Genomic DNA, 18,431 nt, shown 5'->3' on the forward strand with positions numbered 1-18,431 from the left:
TGACACTTCTGTGATGGTAACCGCTGTAAGCAAAACCAGTCCTTCGCCGTCTCAGTTCATGCCATTAGTGGTAAGTAAACGTTACACTAGTTAAACTGATATTTTTACGTATGTGAAAGTATCTCTCGCATTGCTATTTCAATGTATCTATTTTTTCTGCTTTTATGCAAGCATTTTTCTTGGGCTCCTTGAAAGAGTCCTGAAATCAGTTATTGTAGTTGGTTTGTCATGAAAACTGTATTGGGCTTGTGCAGTGTGAAGTTTTGCTTGGCATAAAGTGATAACAAGCCCCATTTCTTTTTCCACATAGGTAGACTACAGACAGAAAGCTGCTGCTGCCGGACGGATACCTACAAACCATCTACGAAGAGAACTTGGATCTACCCCTCATGAAATTCTTACCAGCAGAATAATAGGTAATAGGTTTCATTTTGATTCTGTTTTCTCTAGCACCAGCATATGTTCTGCAGAACTGCATAGGTACTTCAAAAAATGGAAATCAGTCCTTTCTACAGTGGATCTAACAGTCTGATATTCGATCCTAATAATACAATCTCCACACATATGCCTAAGCCAGTTATGCCGATTATTTTTCTGATAATTTTGAGTTTATGAGAAAACTAAAACCCAGTCAACCCAGCAGCAATACTGCTCATAGTAAATGCTTTTGAGAAAAAAAATTACAGGACGCATACAGGTGTAATCTGAAGTGAGTCATCCTAGGTACACCTAAAGGTAATGCACATATTAGTGCGTGTGCTATTTTTTTTTTCTAAGTTTAAAGCAGAACTGGAGCCAAAAAAAAGCAAAATAATACAATGAATATCTTATTAAAAGAAGAAATATAAAATGGCCTTTTCTGCAATATTCACCTTCAGTTCAGAGCTGTTTTCCTCAGTATGTCTTATCTGCCACTAGATGTTACCAGTCTGATGGCCAGCATTATACAACCCTCTGAGCATAGATTGTACTGGACCCACCCCAGGTTATAGCTGGACAGTAAAGGGGAATCAGCAAAGTAATGAGCTTGCCACTCTGCTCTTTCTTTCGGCATGCTTTTTTCAGCACATAAACTGCTTGGCTTGCTGGCGCTGCTTCTTCCTCTTACACTCCAGCCCTGATATACAGGGACTGCAAGAGGCTGTCTTCTTGTATTTGAAAAAAAAATTAATAACAATGAAGCGTAAAGATTATAGAGATGCATTCATTTTTGTTTCTCTTTGTATTTGCATACTGTTCAGCATTTAAAAAAAGAAAAAAAAAAAAAAAAAAAAAGAAGAAAGCACCTACATGCATATTTGTGCATTTAACTTTTATTTCAGTGGGCCAACTTGACACCTATAAACAGAATGCACTCGTTTTTTTTTCTACTTAACTATGCCAAGTTTCACTACATAGGCGTGAGCTTACTACTTGGTAATGAAATGGATTTCTATTTAAAGGATAAGTTCCCCTTTTAACAAAAAAGAATAAATGCAGGTAAAAAATGTGCATTTATTATTTTTTGTTTTTGATCATTGGTGCCATGCAGGTTTCCTGCAGACGTGTCCGTGTATCTGTGTGCCCAGACATCCCATATGGGCAAGCAGATACAAACTGACTGGAAGTCTCAATGAACTTCCACAGTGCTATGGTAGTTCATTGGGAACTACAAGCCGACAGTCATGAAGGCTTGTAGTGTTCTCATTCAAAGAACACAGGGCAGGCAGAGCCCTGCACGGCCACTTTTTTAAAAATTGTGACAGCTAGCAGGGGGAGAAAATCCCCCGCTAGCTGTCCCGAGGATCGGGGAGGGGAGTGTGGGAATGCGGGACCCTGTCCATTTGTAATATCTTACACCATGAATATGGGTGTAATTTGTTATGAAAGGTGAACTTATCCTTTAAGATACAGTGGGGATCGAAAGTTTGGGCACCCCAGCTAAAAATTTGTATTAATGTGCATAAAGAAGCCAAGGAAAGATGGAAAATCTCCAAAAGGCATCAAATTACAGATTAGACATTCTTATAATATGTCAACAAAAGTTAGATTTTATTTCCATCATTTACACTTTCAAAATAACAGAAAACAAAAAAATGGCGTCTGCAAAAGTTTGGGCACCCTGCAGAATTTATAGCATGCACTGCCCCCTTTGCTAAGCTGAGACCTGCCAGTGTCATGGATTGTTCTCAATCATCGTCTGGGAAGACCAGGTGATGTCAATCTCAAAGGTTTTAAATGCCCAGACTCATCTGACCTTGCCCCAACAATCAGCACCATGGGTTCTTCTAAGCAGTTGTCTAGAAAACTGAAAATAGTTGACGCTCACAAAGCTGGAGAAGGCTATAAGAAGATAGCAAAGCGTTTTCAGATGTCAATATCCTCTGTTCGGAATGTAATTAAGAAATGGCAGTCATCAGGAACAGTGGAAGTTAAAGCAAGATCTGGAAGACCAAGAAAAATATCAGACAGAACAGCTCGCAGGATTGTGAGAAAAACAATTCAAAACCCACGTTTGACTGCACGATCCCTCCAGAAAGATCTGGCAGACACTGGAGTTGTGGTACACTATTCCACTATAAAGAGATACTTGTACAAATATGGTCTTCATGGAAGGGTCATCAGAAGAAAACCTCTTCTACGTCCTCACCACAAAAATCATCGTTTGAACTTTGCAAATGAACATATAGACAAGCCTGGTGCATTTTGGAAACAAGTTCTGTGGACCGATGAGGTTAAAATTGAACTTTTTGGCCGGAATGAGCAAAGGTACATTTGGAGAAGAAGGGGCACAGAATTTAATGAAAAGAACCTCTGTCCAACTGTTAAGCATGGGGTTGGATCAATCATGCTTTGGGGTTGTGTTGCAGCCAGTGGCACAGGGAACATCTCACGAGTAGAAGGAAAAATGGATTCAATAAAATTTCAACAAATTTTGGATGGTAACTTGATGCCATCTGTGAAAAAGCTGAAGTTAAAGAGAGGATGGCTTCTACAAATGGATAATGATCCTAAACACACCTCCAAATCCACGGGGGATTACATCAAGAGGCATAAACTGAAGGTTTTGCCATGGCCTTCACAATCTCCTGACCTCAACATAATTGAAAATCTATGGATAGACCTTAAAAGAGCAGTGCGTGACAGACAGCCCAGAAATCTCAAAGAACTGGAAGACTTTTGTAAGGAAGAATGGGCAAAGATACCTCAAACAAGAATTGAAAGACTCTTGGCTGGCTACAAGAAGCGTTTACAAGCTGTGATACTTGCCAAAGGGGGCAGTACAAGATATTAACTCTGCAGGGTGCCCAAACTTTTGCAGACGCCATTTTTTTGTTTTTTGTTATTTTGAAAGTGTAAATGATGGAAATAAAATCTAACGTTTGTTGACATATTATAAGAATGTCTAATCTGTAATTTGATGCCTTTTGGAGATTTTTCCATCTTTCCTTGGCTTCTTTATGCACATTAATACAAATATTTTTAGCTGGGGTGGCCAAACTTTCGATCCCTACTGTATGTGTAAATGCACTAGTTTTGACTTTTTTTTTTTTTTTTTTTTTTTTTTTAAGGTGTCCCCAGGAAGTCTTTAAAAAAATAAAAATAGACATAAAATGGGATTTGTAAGATTTACACAGACTGACAAGATTTAGGCTGTGGGAAAAACATAGTAATTAATTGGGCTTCTTATTGAAATGCTTGTTTGTTGTAAATTTATGAGCCCTAACAATATTTATATCCATGCAAAATGATGTTCTATTGTTCACTTAATTAAAAGCTCTGGTAATTGACAACATTTTTTGCTTGCAGATCGGTCAATCCGCCCCTTGTTTCCACCTGGTTACTTCTATGATACGCAGGTTAGTCTTAAGAATTAAAAAAAAAAAAAAAAATACTTTAGTAAAGTTTTGAGAGAGAGATTTAGATGCTATAAATAAATCTGTATTATTACAGTTTCAATATTTATTTTTCTCTTCAGGTTTTGTGTAATTTATTAGCAGTGGATGGTGTTAATGAACCTGATGTATTGGCCATAAATGGAGGTATTCCTGATTTTCCCTTTTTGATGTTTGTGTTTTCTTTTACATTACAGACAATACCTTTAAAAAAAAATGATCAGTTGTTATAGCCATGATCTGATTTTTTTTTTTTTTTTTTTGTCTCCTGCCTGCCCAGTCCTTGATGTTTTGGCAGTGTGCTCCATGCCATGTAGCTGCTTTATATTAAGCAAAAGGTGGTGGGGGGGGGAGAGGATTTACTAAAACATACAGAATCTGGTGCAGATGTGCATAGTAACCAGTCAGCTTCTAGCTTCAGCTTGTTAAATTAAAGTGTAAATTCACCTTTGGAACATGTTACATGTTCCCATAGCTGCAGCCGCACCCTACCACCCCCCCCCCCTCTCCCTCTGACAGTACGGGGCAACTTCTCCCCGTACTATCTGTCAGATTTGAAAACCACGCGGCCGTGCGGTGCTCCGCCCACACAGCCGCGTCACTCATTCACATAGTTTTGTGAATGAGTGCCTACAAGTCCCGGCAGCCTTAGCGGCTGTCAGCTTGTAGTTTTCAGTGAACTATCACAGTGTAAAAGCCATCTTTTGGGGGGGGAAGGGGGGCAGTGTGTGCAAGGAGGGGGCAGGAGAGGAGCAGTGTATACAGAGAGGCTCCCTCATTGGCTGTCACTATATGTCTGTGCTGGTTTTTAAGTGCAATTGCTGGCTTTAGCTAGGGAAAGAAATGAAAAATAAACTGTTTCTTTTAGCTCAGGGAAAGTGACAGCGGATTATCTGAGCTATAGTGAAGGAAAAAAAAACAGCGCTTTCTTTTAAACACCAGCACTGACATAGTGACAGCCGGTCACTGTATACACTGCTCCCCTCCTGCTTTCTCCACCGCCCCCCTTAACATCTGCAGTACACACAGTCCTCTGTATCGGCACCTGTGTCGGCTAAATTTTTCCTATCGGCAAAATGCCAATAGAGCTATTTTTTGGCCGATATGTTTCAGTGGCTGAAATTTCGGTGCATCCCTAATGAATGCATCTATATCCCCCTCAAATACTCTGTTCTCGTCTATTGGATCTCTGCAGTTAAATAAAAAATTGTTGTTCACAACGATTACATTTTTTGCAGCAATTGCTGTATTTTTCTTTGAGTTATACCTGTATACACTAAGGTGTTTTGGATTGACCCCTATTTACTATGGCCTTATTTTTTAGCCCATGGGTGACTGAAGGTGGGGGGGAGGCCACATATACACAAGACCATGTGATGGTATGTGGGTAGCCTTAATTTAAAGTGTTTTTAACATTACAATAAAGCTTTTACTTTGTGTGGACAGTTTCTTCATTTTTCATTCTTTATTTTGTGAAATTTATAGCACTTTAATGTGGTCTCAGCATTTGGTGGGCTGTGGGTAACACCATATTTAGGGGAATGTGTATAAATTAAAATTGTTTTGTTTTCCAATATTAAACCCAGAGAGCATTCTTGTTGTGGAAACCTTAAACTGCTTTATAGATCCTGTAAAATAATACTTTTCCTGTAAAATTTATCAGTCTGATTACAAAACACTATGTGCATCCAAGTTCTGAGTTAGCTGATCAAAGAAATCCCTTTTCCAGTATGTACGATAATAGTAAGGCAATTGTCAAACTCAGCATTCATTGAAAAGTAGCAGTTTTCAAACCAAATAAGGTGTAAAAGATTAATATGGGCCACTCAATACCAAAACGTCACTGCTGAAGACTGGAAAAAAAAATCTTGTTTATAGATGAATCAAAACTGGAAGTTTAAATTTGTTCTAAAGCCAGGACATTTTTTACCTTAATGCATTCCCTGCATTAAGTTAAAAAAATATCCCAGTAGCAGTATCACCCCCCCCCCTTACCTCAGTCCTCATTCAATCCAGTGTTGTTCCTTTCTGTCTCTCCTCTCTTCCTACATTCATAGGACAGAGAGGTAGCTGGAGCCATTGGCTCCTGCTGCTGTTAGTCATATCCTTTGCATGGTGGGCAGGGCCGAGTCGTGTACTATGTGTGTCTATGGATGCACTGGCTCAGGAGAGAGCCTGCACATCTGCCCTCATAGCAAGTGGCTTGCAGTGGGGGCAGACACAGATAGGAAGGTGCAGAGAGTGCCAGTAGGGGACCCAGAAGAGGAGGATTGGGGCTACTCTGTGCAGTTGCATTGCACAGAGCAAGTAAGTATAACACGTTTGTTATTTTAAGGGAAAAAAGCACTTAAAACTGCTTTAAGTTTACAGTAGGAGAGCTTATAAAAGGTTACCAACACAGTCCATCATGGTAAAAGTATTAATTTGTGAGAAAATTTCACCTAATCTTGAGTTGGTGACTTGCATTGGATTATGGATATGTATACGCAACTACCTATATTAACCACTTCCTGTACGGACACTTTTATCCCCTTCCTGTCCAGGGCAATTTTCAGCTTTCAGCGCTATCACACTTTGAATGACAATTGTGCGGTCATGCAACACTGTACCCATATGAATTTTTTACCATTTTTTTGAGACAGATAAAGCTTTATTTTGGTGGTATTTATTCACCGCTGGGATTTTTATTTTTTTGCTATATAAATGAAAATGTCCAAAAAATTTTTTGAAAAGTGTTTTTCTTATAAAATTTTGCAAATAAATAATATTTCATCATAAATAATACGCTGAATTAGTTATAACCGAAAATTATAATTTAACATTTTCTTTTACATTTTTCTTTTATTTTTTTATATTATATGTTTTGTTTTTTTTGTTTTTTTTTACATACCATCACCCTAGCAGTACAGTGTCAGTGACACTGTACTACTTGGGGGTGATGAAGATTTTTATTTTTTTTTACAGTGATTGCTTTTACACCCATATAGGATGTAAAAGCAATCATTTCTCTTTCTCTCTGTCTGCATTTTTGCAGCCATTGAGAAATACTGTGTGAGCTGTGATGGGTCAGAGCTTGTCACATGGTACAAGGCTATTGTGAATAGCCTTGTACCATGTGACCTCTGTGATCATTCACAGATTTCACACGTAGTAAGCAATTATGTCACAAGTGACATCTTGCTTACTACTTTGCATGTGGTCACTGATTGGCCAATCAGCGATCACATGATCGGGACCTCGTACAAAGGTCCTGTCCGACGATCGGTGTTTCGCTGTGTCCGGAGGACACAGCAGACACCGGATCGCGGTGCGCGCACAACTAGAAATAGCGGGTGCCGTTTATGAATGGCAACCCGCCCCTGGAGTACCACCGCCCTGCCGTTTAAAAACAGCAGGCGGACGGCAAGTGGTTAAAACCTGTTGTGCATTGTCGGAAAGGCCAGATTAGTTTTAGGTTCTTACCAGTACGCTTGTATGGCCAGTTCAGTTAGATTTGGCTGTAGTCAAGCCATATGTAATGGCACGGTTCCAGAAAACAACTGCTGAAAATCCTTTACTTTCATGTGCTATATTATGTGAGCCTCAATGTGTTCTTCTTCTTTCAGCCTCTGCTGCACTTGCACTGTCAGACATACCATGGAACGGACCTGTTGGTAAGTGACAGGATATACCAAAACACTGTGGGATTTTTGAGGCACAACAAAAATATTTTAAAATAGCAATGTGTCTTTTATTCAGTATTTTTACATAAAAGAGCCATTAGTTGCTCATTAATTTACAACAGATTGCAAAAACACAAAACCATACAATAAAACCATTCCCCCATATTGAGCATCTTTAGACAAGGGAGCAATACATCTTCCTCAGATATTCTGTTTCAAAATTATACAGCTCAGCGCATTTTCTGGACATAGTCCATTTCATCAGGAGCCAATCATGCTTGTGCATTTACAAATAATATTTTATAAACGAAAAACGTAACAAAACAATACAAGTTGTTTCATATAATAGGGTAAAGCCCTACATTGCGTACACACCAAAGTAGGCATGCAAGAAGTGGGAGGGGGACTACGGCCTAGAATAAAGGCAAGATCAGGAGGCCTACAATCAGGAGCACCTCCCACTCCATGCTGCAATGGCTTCAAGACCCAAATAATCATTTCTTATTATGACAAAAACTGAATACAGGTCATCAAGTAATGCCATACCCAGACCACCCATAACCTATACTGTAGATAGCACCACATCGTTTCCTATAAGGCCACCATAGTCCATATTGGACGCACCACACAAAGCATTTAAATAGCTTATAAATTATATATGTATGTATAATTACCCATGCATGTCCCTGTTTATCCACCAGACAGGAGTCAGATATCTAATTTCCACCCAATTTACAGAACTGCTGTCACACAAAAAACTGTAAGACAGGAGTATTTACATTTAAACAAACGTAAACTTTCTGTCCAGCATAATAACTTAACTCTGGTGCTAAAAGCATCTGAATACAGTTACTTTAAAAAAAAAAAAAAGCGGAGAGGCAGTCTAGTATTTAAAGCAGTTCGACAGTCCCAAAGCTTATATCCTCAAGGGAATCCTCCAGCTGTAACCGCATCCACACCACAAGGCTTGAGAGATTGTTCTAGTAGTGTATCCCAACGTAGCATGGTCCTAATCATGTTTCCAGTCTAATTACTGTACCAGCTAATATCCTAGCTTCTAGTGTATAAACCAGAAAAACACTAAAGGCAGCACTCCTCAAATTAATAAATCTCTGAATGAGTGAACTCAATCAAGATAAACAATGGTAAAACAATAATAAAAAGAACAAATCGATATGAAAAATAATTCTGTGAATAAACAAATTAGTGTCAAACATAAAAGTCCATGTAAATAAGTGTTCATAAAAGTAGTGTTCGTGAAACAATGAATTTTCTTTGATCCTTTATATTAAACTCTTGTATAATGTGCCCAAAAAAACACAGTGAAAATCCACCACCAAATGAACTGAATCCACTCACCAGAGCTACATGTTGGTAAAATAATAAACCAGCTACAACCGCTTATAATTTTACAAGCATGTAGCTCTGGTGAGTGGATTCAATTCATTTGGTGGTGGAGTTTCTCAGTGTTATTTTGGGCACATTATACAAGAGTTTAATATAAAGGATCAAAGAACATTCACAGTTTAACGTACACTACTTTTATGAACACTATTATTTATATGGACTTTTATGTTGGACACTATTTGTTTATTTACAGAATTGTTTTTCATATTTTTCACATCAATTTGTTCTTTTTATTGTGAAACCATTGTTTATTTATCTTGGTTGAGTTCTCTCATTCAGAGATATATTTATTTGAGGAGCGCTGCCTTTAGTGTTTTTCTTATATGTATGTACTTTGCTTACCAGGGGTGAGATAGCGGCTCTTCCTAATATATCTTTCATTCTTTATATTTTTGTGATATTGTTTCTAGTGGCGCTGTCCTTTATAATTTATATATATATATCTATATATTACCTAGTGTATAAACGTATAGCTTGTATATCAAACGATCCATGTGTCTTTTAAAAGGATAAATAATCTGTAACTTGGGTCTCCAAAAATTCTGCTAATGCTGTAGTATAACCACCATACAATGCAGGAATCTACAGGGAAAAGAAACAGAGTAATATACTCACAGCATGCACCACCAATGTAACATCTACAGCCCATAACATACCTCAGATGTACAAATACATAAGTATACAGCCAAACCTCTTTCACATAGATCACAGCCTTATTGCAGCAGAGTATAAAGGAGCCTGAATGCATGGATAGAGCAAACCCTTAACAAGGCACCCTGAATTGGCCACAGGTGGTGAGACAACGCCCAGAACACAAAATGGCAACTGAAGGGATATACCAGTTATAACACACTGCTTAGATCCACAATTTTCAGTGCATTTTTCTTTTGCGAAGGGATATTCTTTCTTGTTCTTCCAGTAGTAAAACCGGTTGTGTTTCATTCCTTTTCACTATTAATGGGGAGACTTTAAAGCGAACCTTCACTCATGTTTTAGATATTACTTAATCCTAACCCTCTCCCCTCCCTTTTACACCTTTTGCATTTTTTTGAATAGCAAGTCCTGTATCTTTATCAATAGGTACTTGAGTTTTAGATGGTTAAGTGTTAGAATCCGAGTCAGGTTTTCATTAGTTACTGTGTTCCTATTCAGGAAATTTACTCTCCCTTATTCCCAGTGTCATTGGTGATCAGGGCAAATAAAGTGAGGGCAAATCCAAAATTTTGAGTTGCTACCAGGACAAGAATAGAGGGGGAAATCTTCCAAAGGGGGCACTTGTTCCCATGACAACTGTTTAGAAGGGGAGTCCTGTCTACAGATGAAGAAGTGAAGAAGAATCTCCCTAATAAGTTATAAATGACAAAGTATGAGAACCCTAATCTGTCCAAAATGGGGGGAAAAAAGTTTTGGCTTTAAATATACTTAAAGCGGTTATAAAGGTTCATTATCTTTCTTAAAAAAAAAAAATAAGGATGTTCTACTTGTGCAATTGTATATCTTATGCTTAATGGGTTTGCAATTAATAAAACTGAAAAAATGAGCAATGTGTAAAACAAAAGAAAAGCTGCAATCAGCCCAAACCCTGCTGCAAAGCTGTTATACTTACCTGGTCTCTGCAATGGGCGGCCCAAACCTCCTCTTCTGGGTTCCCCTGCCGATGTTCTCGGCTTCTCCACCCTTCCAGATGTCTCCATAGAAAGCCACTTGCTATGGATCACTCATGTGGCCTCGATCCTAAGCTAGACTGTGTGTATCTATAGATGCACACAAGATGACTCAGACCCACCCTTTTCCCTGCTCCCTGTTCACATGATTTGATTGACAGCAGAAGGAGCCAATGGCTTCCGCTGCTGCCTCTGAGTCCTTTGAAGAGAGAGAGAGAGCGCAGTAATTCTCTTTTGCAGAGCACTGGATTAAAAATGCACTTGGGTAAGCTGATCCTTGATCTATAGCCATCTATAGCTTAAACTTTCTTTTTCTTAGCATATTAAATGCTTAAAGTCGTTGTAAAGGCTAAAGGTTTTTTTGTTTTGTTTTTTACCCCCATGCATTCTCTGATATAGCTATAGGTACTTTACATACCGTATTTTTCGCTCCATAAGACGCACCTAGGTTTTAGAGGGGAAAAACAAGAAAAAAAAATATTCTGAACCAATGGACTGCAGCCACAGTACAGGGGATGACCAGAGACTGTGGACACAGTACAGGAGATGACCAGAGACTGCGGACACAGTACAGGAGATGACCAGAGACTGCGGACACAGTACAGGAGATGACCAGAGACTGCGGACACAGTACAGGAGATGACCAGAGACTGCAGACACAGTACAGGAGATGACCAGAGACTGCAGACACAGTACAGGAGATGACCAGAGACTGCGGACACAGTACAGGAGATGACCAGAGACTGCGGACACAGTACAGGAGATGACCAGAGACTGCGGACACAGTACAGGAGATGACCAGAGACTGCGGACACAGTACAGGAGATGACCAGAGACTGCGGACACAGTACAGGAGATGACCAGAGACTGCGGACACAGTACAGGAGATGACCAGAGACTGCGGACACCGTACAGGGGATGACCAGAGAGACTGCGGACACAGTACAGGAGATGGCCAGAGACTGCGGACACAGTACAGGAGATGGCCAGAGACTGCGGACACAGTACAGGAGATGACCAGAGACTGTGGACTTAGTACAGGGGATGACCAGAGACTGCAGACAGTGCAGGGGATGACCAGAGACTGCAGACAGTGCAGGGGATGACCAGAGACTGCAGACAGTGCAGGGAATGACCAGAGACTGCAGACAGTGCAGGGAATGACCAGAGACTGCAGACAGTGCAGGGGATGACCAGAGACTGCAGACAGTGCAGGGGATGACCAGAGACTGCAGACAGTGCAGGGGATGACCAGAGACTGCAGACAGTGCAGGGGATGACCAGAGACTGCAGACAGTGCAGGGGATGACCAGAGACTGCAGACAGTGCAGGGGATGACCAGAGACTGCAGACAGTGCAGGGGATGACCAGAGACTGCAGACAGTGCAGGGGATGACCAGAGACTGCAGACAGTGCAGGGGATGACCAGAGACTGCTGACCTTTAGGGAGGGAGGTGGAGCGGGTACCTGAATTTGACAGGTACCCGCTCCCACTTCCGCGGAGTTGTTCTTCCTTCCTTCTTCCCGGGCCGGCTTCTGTGACAGCCGGGTGTCCATTGCGCATGCGCGAGAAGCGCTGCGCTTTGTGAATGGCCGGGCGCCTTCTGGGACCTGTCATGTGTCCCAGAAGACACCGGATCATTCACAAAGCGCAGCACATGCGCAGTGGGCACCCGGCTGTCACAGAAGCCAGCGCGGGAAGACTGTGCAGCGCTGGAGCGAGGAACAGGAGAGAACAGCTGAGCGGCCGGCCCGGTATTCTGACATGGTGGCGGCAGAAATACCGGACCAGCCGCTTTATATTCGCTCCATAAGACGCACTGACATTTTCCCCCCTTTTTGGGGGGGAAAAAGTGCGTCTTATGGAGCGAAAAATACGGTATCTGTCCCCCTTGCTACTGTACAGCGCTGAGCATACCCTTTGGCGCTATATAAATACTGTATAATAATAATAATAATATAAGAGGTTGTTCAGCACAATGCCTTACACTTTTGGTTTGCAGCACAGGTTCTCAGTGTGAATATTCTGCCTGTGCTTGTGTGGGTTTACTACAGTTTCCTCCCACACTCCAAAGACATGCTGGTAGGTAAATTAGTTTAAATATTTAATTTTGCTGTAGTGCAAATTCACCATTTATCAAGCTTGCCTACAACAATTCCTGTATGAATATGAGCTGCAGCAAACATTGTTTTATCTGCTGTGTGCTAGTACCATCTTTACAAACTAGACAGCAGTAATATTTTCTTTGGTCTTCATTTTGCTTTTGATATTAGACTAATCACATGCTGCCTGAACTTGTAGATCTAGCTACAATGTGTCTGTTGAATATAAAAAGAAGACTTAACAACTAGGATTTTTCTCTTTTTAGGTGCCGTTAGAATTGGTATGATTGATGAAGAATTTATTATAAACCCTACTAGAAAGCAGATGTCATCTAGTTTATTAAATTTGGTTGTCACTGGAGGCTTGCAAAATCAAGTAGGTAAGCACAGAATGTTTCTTTATGCCTTCTCATTGTCTCTTTTCATACTCATGCTAAGGTTTTCATTTGAACCGTTCCAGTCTCATTCTGCTGTTGAGATGCCTAGCTCAGTAGTGACCTTTCGTAAATAAGGAGTTCATATTCTTTTTCATTTCACACTTTTTCAAATCAGGCTATGCTTGAGAAACTGATGGTGGTATGAAGCTCCTTGTAATTTATTGCATTGTTTCTTGTATATTTTGTTCATTATCTGAACCTGTATTCTCTGGCCCACTCCCCAGTATCATCCATTACTTGGTGGTTGCACTTCCATTCAATTTCCACTATGAAAATGCAAATTTGGTGTGTGTGAGTGTAAGTGTAACGGAACCAAGAACTATAGAAGAGGGGAGGGGGAGTGCTAGCAGTATAAATGGCAGACACACCTGTAGCAGCTTTGTGTCCTCCTAAGCCCAAATACTGAGCCATTCTGATTGGGCAAAGTGTAGACACTTCCTGTTAGTGATTGAGCTTGCTCCCACCCCTCGACTTACACTTCACACCTGCTTGAAGCTTTATCTATGGTACACAGAGTTGGGTGGCAAAGCCACAGTTAGACACTTGTTAGCTTGGGTATCCTGTACTTATTTTGTGCCAAAGATTTTGATCTTTTTCGATAAAACTGTTTATTTAGGTCACATCATAAATGCACACAAATACAATATCATAGAAGGCAGATCAACATGACCAACTATATGTAGCAAGAATGAATAGCAATATTCAGAAAACAATCAGATATCTTACATACATGCAATCTCTATAACCTGTCATAAAGCAACAGACAGTTCGTGACTACACATACCATGGCAAATAGAAATATAGAAAGACATGAAAACAAAAGGCATATCAAAGAGTAGGTTCAGAGGGGGATAAGAAGAAGAAGAAAGAAAGAGAAGAGAAAAAAAAAGATTTTGAACATATATATTCTTTTTTTTTTTTTCTTTTTCTTTTTTTTTCAGCACTATCTCTTGAAGCTGCCGAGTAATAATAAACCGCTGCGTTCCACAAATAAAAAAGGAATTTATTGTGTGCTTCCCTTAGTATCTGACTATCAAGGGCTTACCCATTGATGACTACTTATACTCTACTTTAGTTTAAATGCTCAGGAATAAACCTCAGATGATGACACTCCTGCATTTCACTGCCCCAGCCTTTACAGCACTAAGTTGTCTTATTTGAAAATATGGCTTTTAATTTCTATGGGGTAGGTGCTGTGTTTTGAAGGAGGGATGGAACATCATCCAGGTTTTAATTGATGTCTGTCCCTGTTAGAACACACAAGGCAATATAACCCAACACAAGTTCTAACCTCTCTCAACACTCCTCAGCGCTCAGTTTTGTCTGTAGTTTTTTTTGGGTTTTTTTCTACAGCACAACTTGTTGAAACAAGTCAGCTTATGTAGTATAGAAGGCTTCAACTGCGGCCAAAGGGCCGCACATGATATTCAGGATTTACAAATCTACAAAAGGCTGTATGCAGGTATTCTGCAGGAGATGCTCAGAAACTGCTGATATGCTACAGATGTTCTTGGAAACATGCTGTGGGACAGAGACTGGGAACATAATATAAGAGACTGCTAGAGATCGCTGCCATTACAGTTCCTTTACATATCAATGATCCGACTCCCTTTACTGCTTGGATCCAAGGGTCGTAGAAGTGGTAGCAAAGAGCTGTAGGGTGGGCACCAGACTGCTAGAGCGTGGCCTTGTCCAATCAGTGACTTCCTCTTTCTTCTGTTGCAGTAATGCTTGAAGCTGCAGCTGAAAATGTGTTGCAACAGGATTTTTGTCACGCTGTGAAACTGGGAATCAAACAAGCAACTCAAATCATTCTGAATATAAAACAATTAGCCAAAGAACACGGGAAACAAAAGCGCATTGTAAAGAAGATGTTCAAACCTCCTGAAGACATTATTGAAACTGCAAGAAGGTGAGTTGGAACCAATACTGAGAAAATAATGTACGCTATCCTAACTGAATTCACCTTTTGACCACCTTGTAAATGACCTTGCTGTTATGTTAATCAAAGGCTTCAGTTCTTTCTTGGCCCCAGACATTGAACAAGTATGCAGGTAGGAGTCCTTCCTTTCCTGTGACTTCACTGGCTGAATGCTTGTCCAGCCAAATGACCTGAGACCAAGGACAGCCAGAAACCTAGGATATTCAAAGGGTCCTCAGCAGTGGCAGCCTTTAAGTACATTATTTATTTTTTTATTATTATTTTTTTTTTTTTTTTTTTTTAACAGTTCAGTTCCTATCTAGCAGTAAGTTTGTTTCACTGAAGAAAAGTCTTAGAATTCATTTTGTATTTCCCTATGTCCTTAAATGTTAAAGTAGATATTAATTTTACAGTGACTGTGTAACCAGTTTGCTGTAGGCATAATTTCTTAGTCTCCTCTCCCCCAATTTTCTTCTTTTGGTCATCATATTAAAAAGTTTAAGAACACCTACCTGCTATGGCTGAATGACGGCTACAGTGCAGTTGTCCAGTTCTGGGAGGGCTTCCATGGACGTCCTCCCAGAACGTGTCCCCACCTGGTGCCATCGGTGATCGCTGACTACGGACACAGCTGACCACATGGCAAGGTAAAAGGCCAGTCACAGTGGCCTTTTACCACATGATCAACTGTGTCGAATGACACAACAGATCACAAAGTAAATACAGTTGCTGATTATCAACTGCACTTTCCTCACACTGTCACAGCGTGAGGAAAGTACAGCCGATAACCAGTAAATGTGACAGAGGAGATCTGCACTGCAATGTCACCTAGCAGTGCCCATCTGTGCCACCCAGCAGTGCCATCTGTCAGTGCCCATTAGTGCTGCCTATAAGTGCAGCCTCATCACCACACATCAGTGAAGGAGAAAAATTACCTGTTTGCCAAATTTTATAATAGAAACAAAGAAAACCTTTTCATTTTTTTTTTTTTATCTTTTTTTTGTTTATAGTGCAAACAATCAAAACCCCAGTGGCGATTAAATACTACCAAAAGAAAGCTCTATTTGTGTGAAAAAAAGATAAAAATTTCATATGGGTACAGTGTTGCATGACTATGCAATTGTCATTCAAAGTGCAATAGCACTGAAAGCTGAAAATTGACCTGGGCAGAAAGGGGGTAAAAGTGCCCAAGTGGTTAATATCTGCTTTGTTTTGTTCTCAATTCAGTGGCCCACTTTGACATTCTAGCAAGGAGGAAGCTGTTTAGGGTTTCTTGAGGGGTAGATGACAAGCTTTTACAATGTCAAAATGCTCTTTATTGTTCAGAAAGTTGTTGTAAATCTCTGTGTAGTAGGGCTGAGCCTTTTCCTCTGCTTAATGGAAAAGGCTAAAGAAAGCAGCAACTTCATGTGCTCTGTTTCTGCCCATTGGGTAAATTTCACAGGAAAACAGTGACCTGTCCTAATACTACAGAGGATGTGGATACATTACTTTCCCCCATCATTCCTTTAGGAGGCATCTACCTACCTTTGACCGGTTTAACACAAATGTTGAGTTAAATCACCACTAGATGGTGCTATTGATTGGTCTTCTCTTGTATAGTACATAATATGTTTTGTCAATGGAAGACTCTGCTGAGAAGATATTCAACGAGTCTGCGATATCATTTGTTTAAAGCGGACCTTAAGGCTCCATTCATACTTTCCCTTTCAATTTCCTTTGCGACTTTGGTGTAACTTTGGCTATGTGCAACTTGGGTGCGACTTTGGCTGTTGACTGTTGCACAACTGTCACATTGATGACACAAAAATGCAACTTTTGAGCGTTTGCATAGCAGTCTGTGGCGCTCAAGTTGCATGAAAGTTGCATCAAAATAGTGCAGGAATCTTTTTAAAGTCACTGCGGTTTTAAATCTCATAGATTTGAAATACATGGGCTGTGACTTGTTATGCGACTTGGTGCCCAAGTTGCATGACAAGTCACACAAGTATGAATAGAACATCACTCTAAATTAATTTTAATTTTTACCTGCCTCCTCTCCCTCCTTCTCTCACATTTGGATAAAAAATGTTTTTTCTTTTTTACTTTAATGTATTTTTTGTGCTGAAATGACTTATGCACCTAAGGGCTCTGCCAGGACCTGAGGGCCAGGCAAAACCCTTTGATACATCTACTCACGTGCCAGAAATACGAAAATGGCGGTGCATTGGGGGGGGCAGAGCCCAAGGGGACCTGATGTTTCTCTTTAACTATACCATTAAAAGAGAAGTACTGGTTACAAGAAAAAAAAACAATCAATCATACTCCCATTGAATACTGCAGCATCGGTCTGAAACTGCATCTGTCCCCTGTCAGCTCTACACAGATCTGAGCGATCAAAAACCACTGATTGCTTGATTCTCAGGTCTGATCTGAGCACAGAGTGTAAACTGTCAGTCACCGGCTCTCTTCTCTGTCCCTCCAGCAGTCCCTGGGCTTTGGAAGGGGCAGGAGCAGTTGGTTAAGGGTCTCAATGGCGTGCTGAGAGGCTGAGCCAGCTGGCAGTCAGGCAAATGGATGGTTTCAGTGTCCCGACATTATTTTATTGTACAGTATCTCTCCAGAGCCTGGACTGGCCCTCTGACAATGTCTTTAACCCGCTACTGGTTGAATCTTGCTCACAAGAGTGCAGAACTAAGTGCACTCCGGTGTCCCACAGAAGTATGATCAAAAGAGCTTTGGCCCTGCTCCTTCTTTAATGAGAACATACATATGCTGTCGTTGTTGAACTCTTCTTTTAAATATTCTGAATGCCCTTTCTGTTGACCCAAAGGGTTTAATACTTTGAGTAATGAATCCAGAACAAGTTTGCACATCAGGAACTGTGACTTTCATGGGTGTTCATTTGCTGTATGCCTGTTCTCAGTAAATGGCTGCAAGTCAATTAACATTTTCAAAAGGAGCCCATCAATGCAACATATTCAATAGTTGCAAAGCAAAAAAAACTTCCTGCTAATCCCGCCAGAAATCCAGTGAGCTAACAACTTTCTGTAGTCTCAGCCTGTGCTGCAGTATTTTCAATTACTTTGTTCCCAGTTCTCTGGAATACAAACCCCCCCCCCCCAACAATATAGAGAAGAGGAGAGGTTCAGGTTTTCTGTCGTCCTGTCTTAGGATAACAATGCTTCTCCTCTGGTAAACAATCTTATCAAGAAATGCGCTCCTTTTCATGGAAAGAGTTTTATGTCTGCTCATTATAAAAATTAAATTCAATAGTCTTGTGCAAATTAAACAAAATGGTTTTAATTCAGCTTAAATGTTCTGCTACTACTAGAAAATGTGAATTAGCACTTTTTTATTATGGAGTGACACAAGGTAGCAGT

General features: G+C 40.3%; 1 protein-coding gene across 1 annotated transcript in view; it reads left to right on the forward strand.

Annotated features, from left to right (window-relative positions):
- The window catches only part of PNPT1 (polyribonucleotide nucleotidyltransferase 1), a 68,451-nt gene that overhangs the window by 10,121 nt on the left and 39,899 nt on the right, over positions 1-18,431 (forward strand). Inside the window, exons 3-9 of the mRNA XM_089669229.1 lie at positions 1-70; positions 311-416; positions 3,790-3,839; positions 3,959-4,022; positions 7,481-7,528; positions 12,978-13,091; positions 14,874-15,060. The exon at positions 1-70 is cut by the window's left edge and continues 5 nt beyond it. Coding sequence (XP_089525355.1) covers positions 1-70; positions 311-416; positions 3,790-3,839; positions 3,959-4,022; positions 7,481-7,528; positions 12,978-13,091; positions 14,874-15,060 — 639 coding nt within the window. The remainder of the gene's footprint in view (positions 71-310; positions 417-3,789; positions 3,840-3,958; positions 4,023-7,480; positions 7,529-12,977; positions 13,092-14,873; positions 15,061-18,431) is intronic.

This window comes from Staurois parvus, unplaced genomic scaffold (genome assembly GCF_062004578.1).
Source record: "Staurois parvus isolate SC_StPar_1 unplaced genomic scaffold, SC_StPar_1.0 ptg000070l, whole genome shotgun sequence".
In the NCBI taxonomy this organism is placed as follows: domain Eukaryota; kingdom Metazoa; phylum Chordata; class Amphibia; order Anura; family Ranidae; genus Staurois; species Staurois parvus.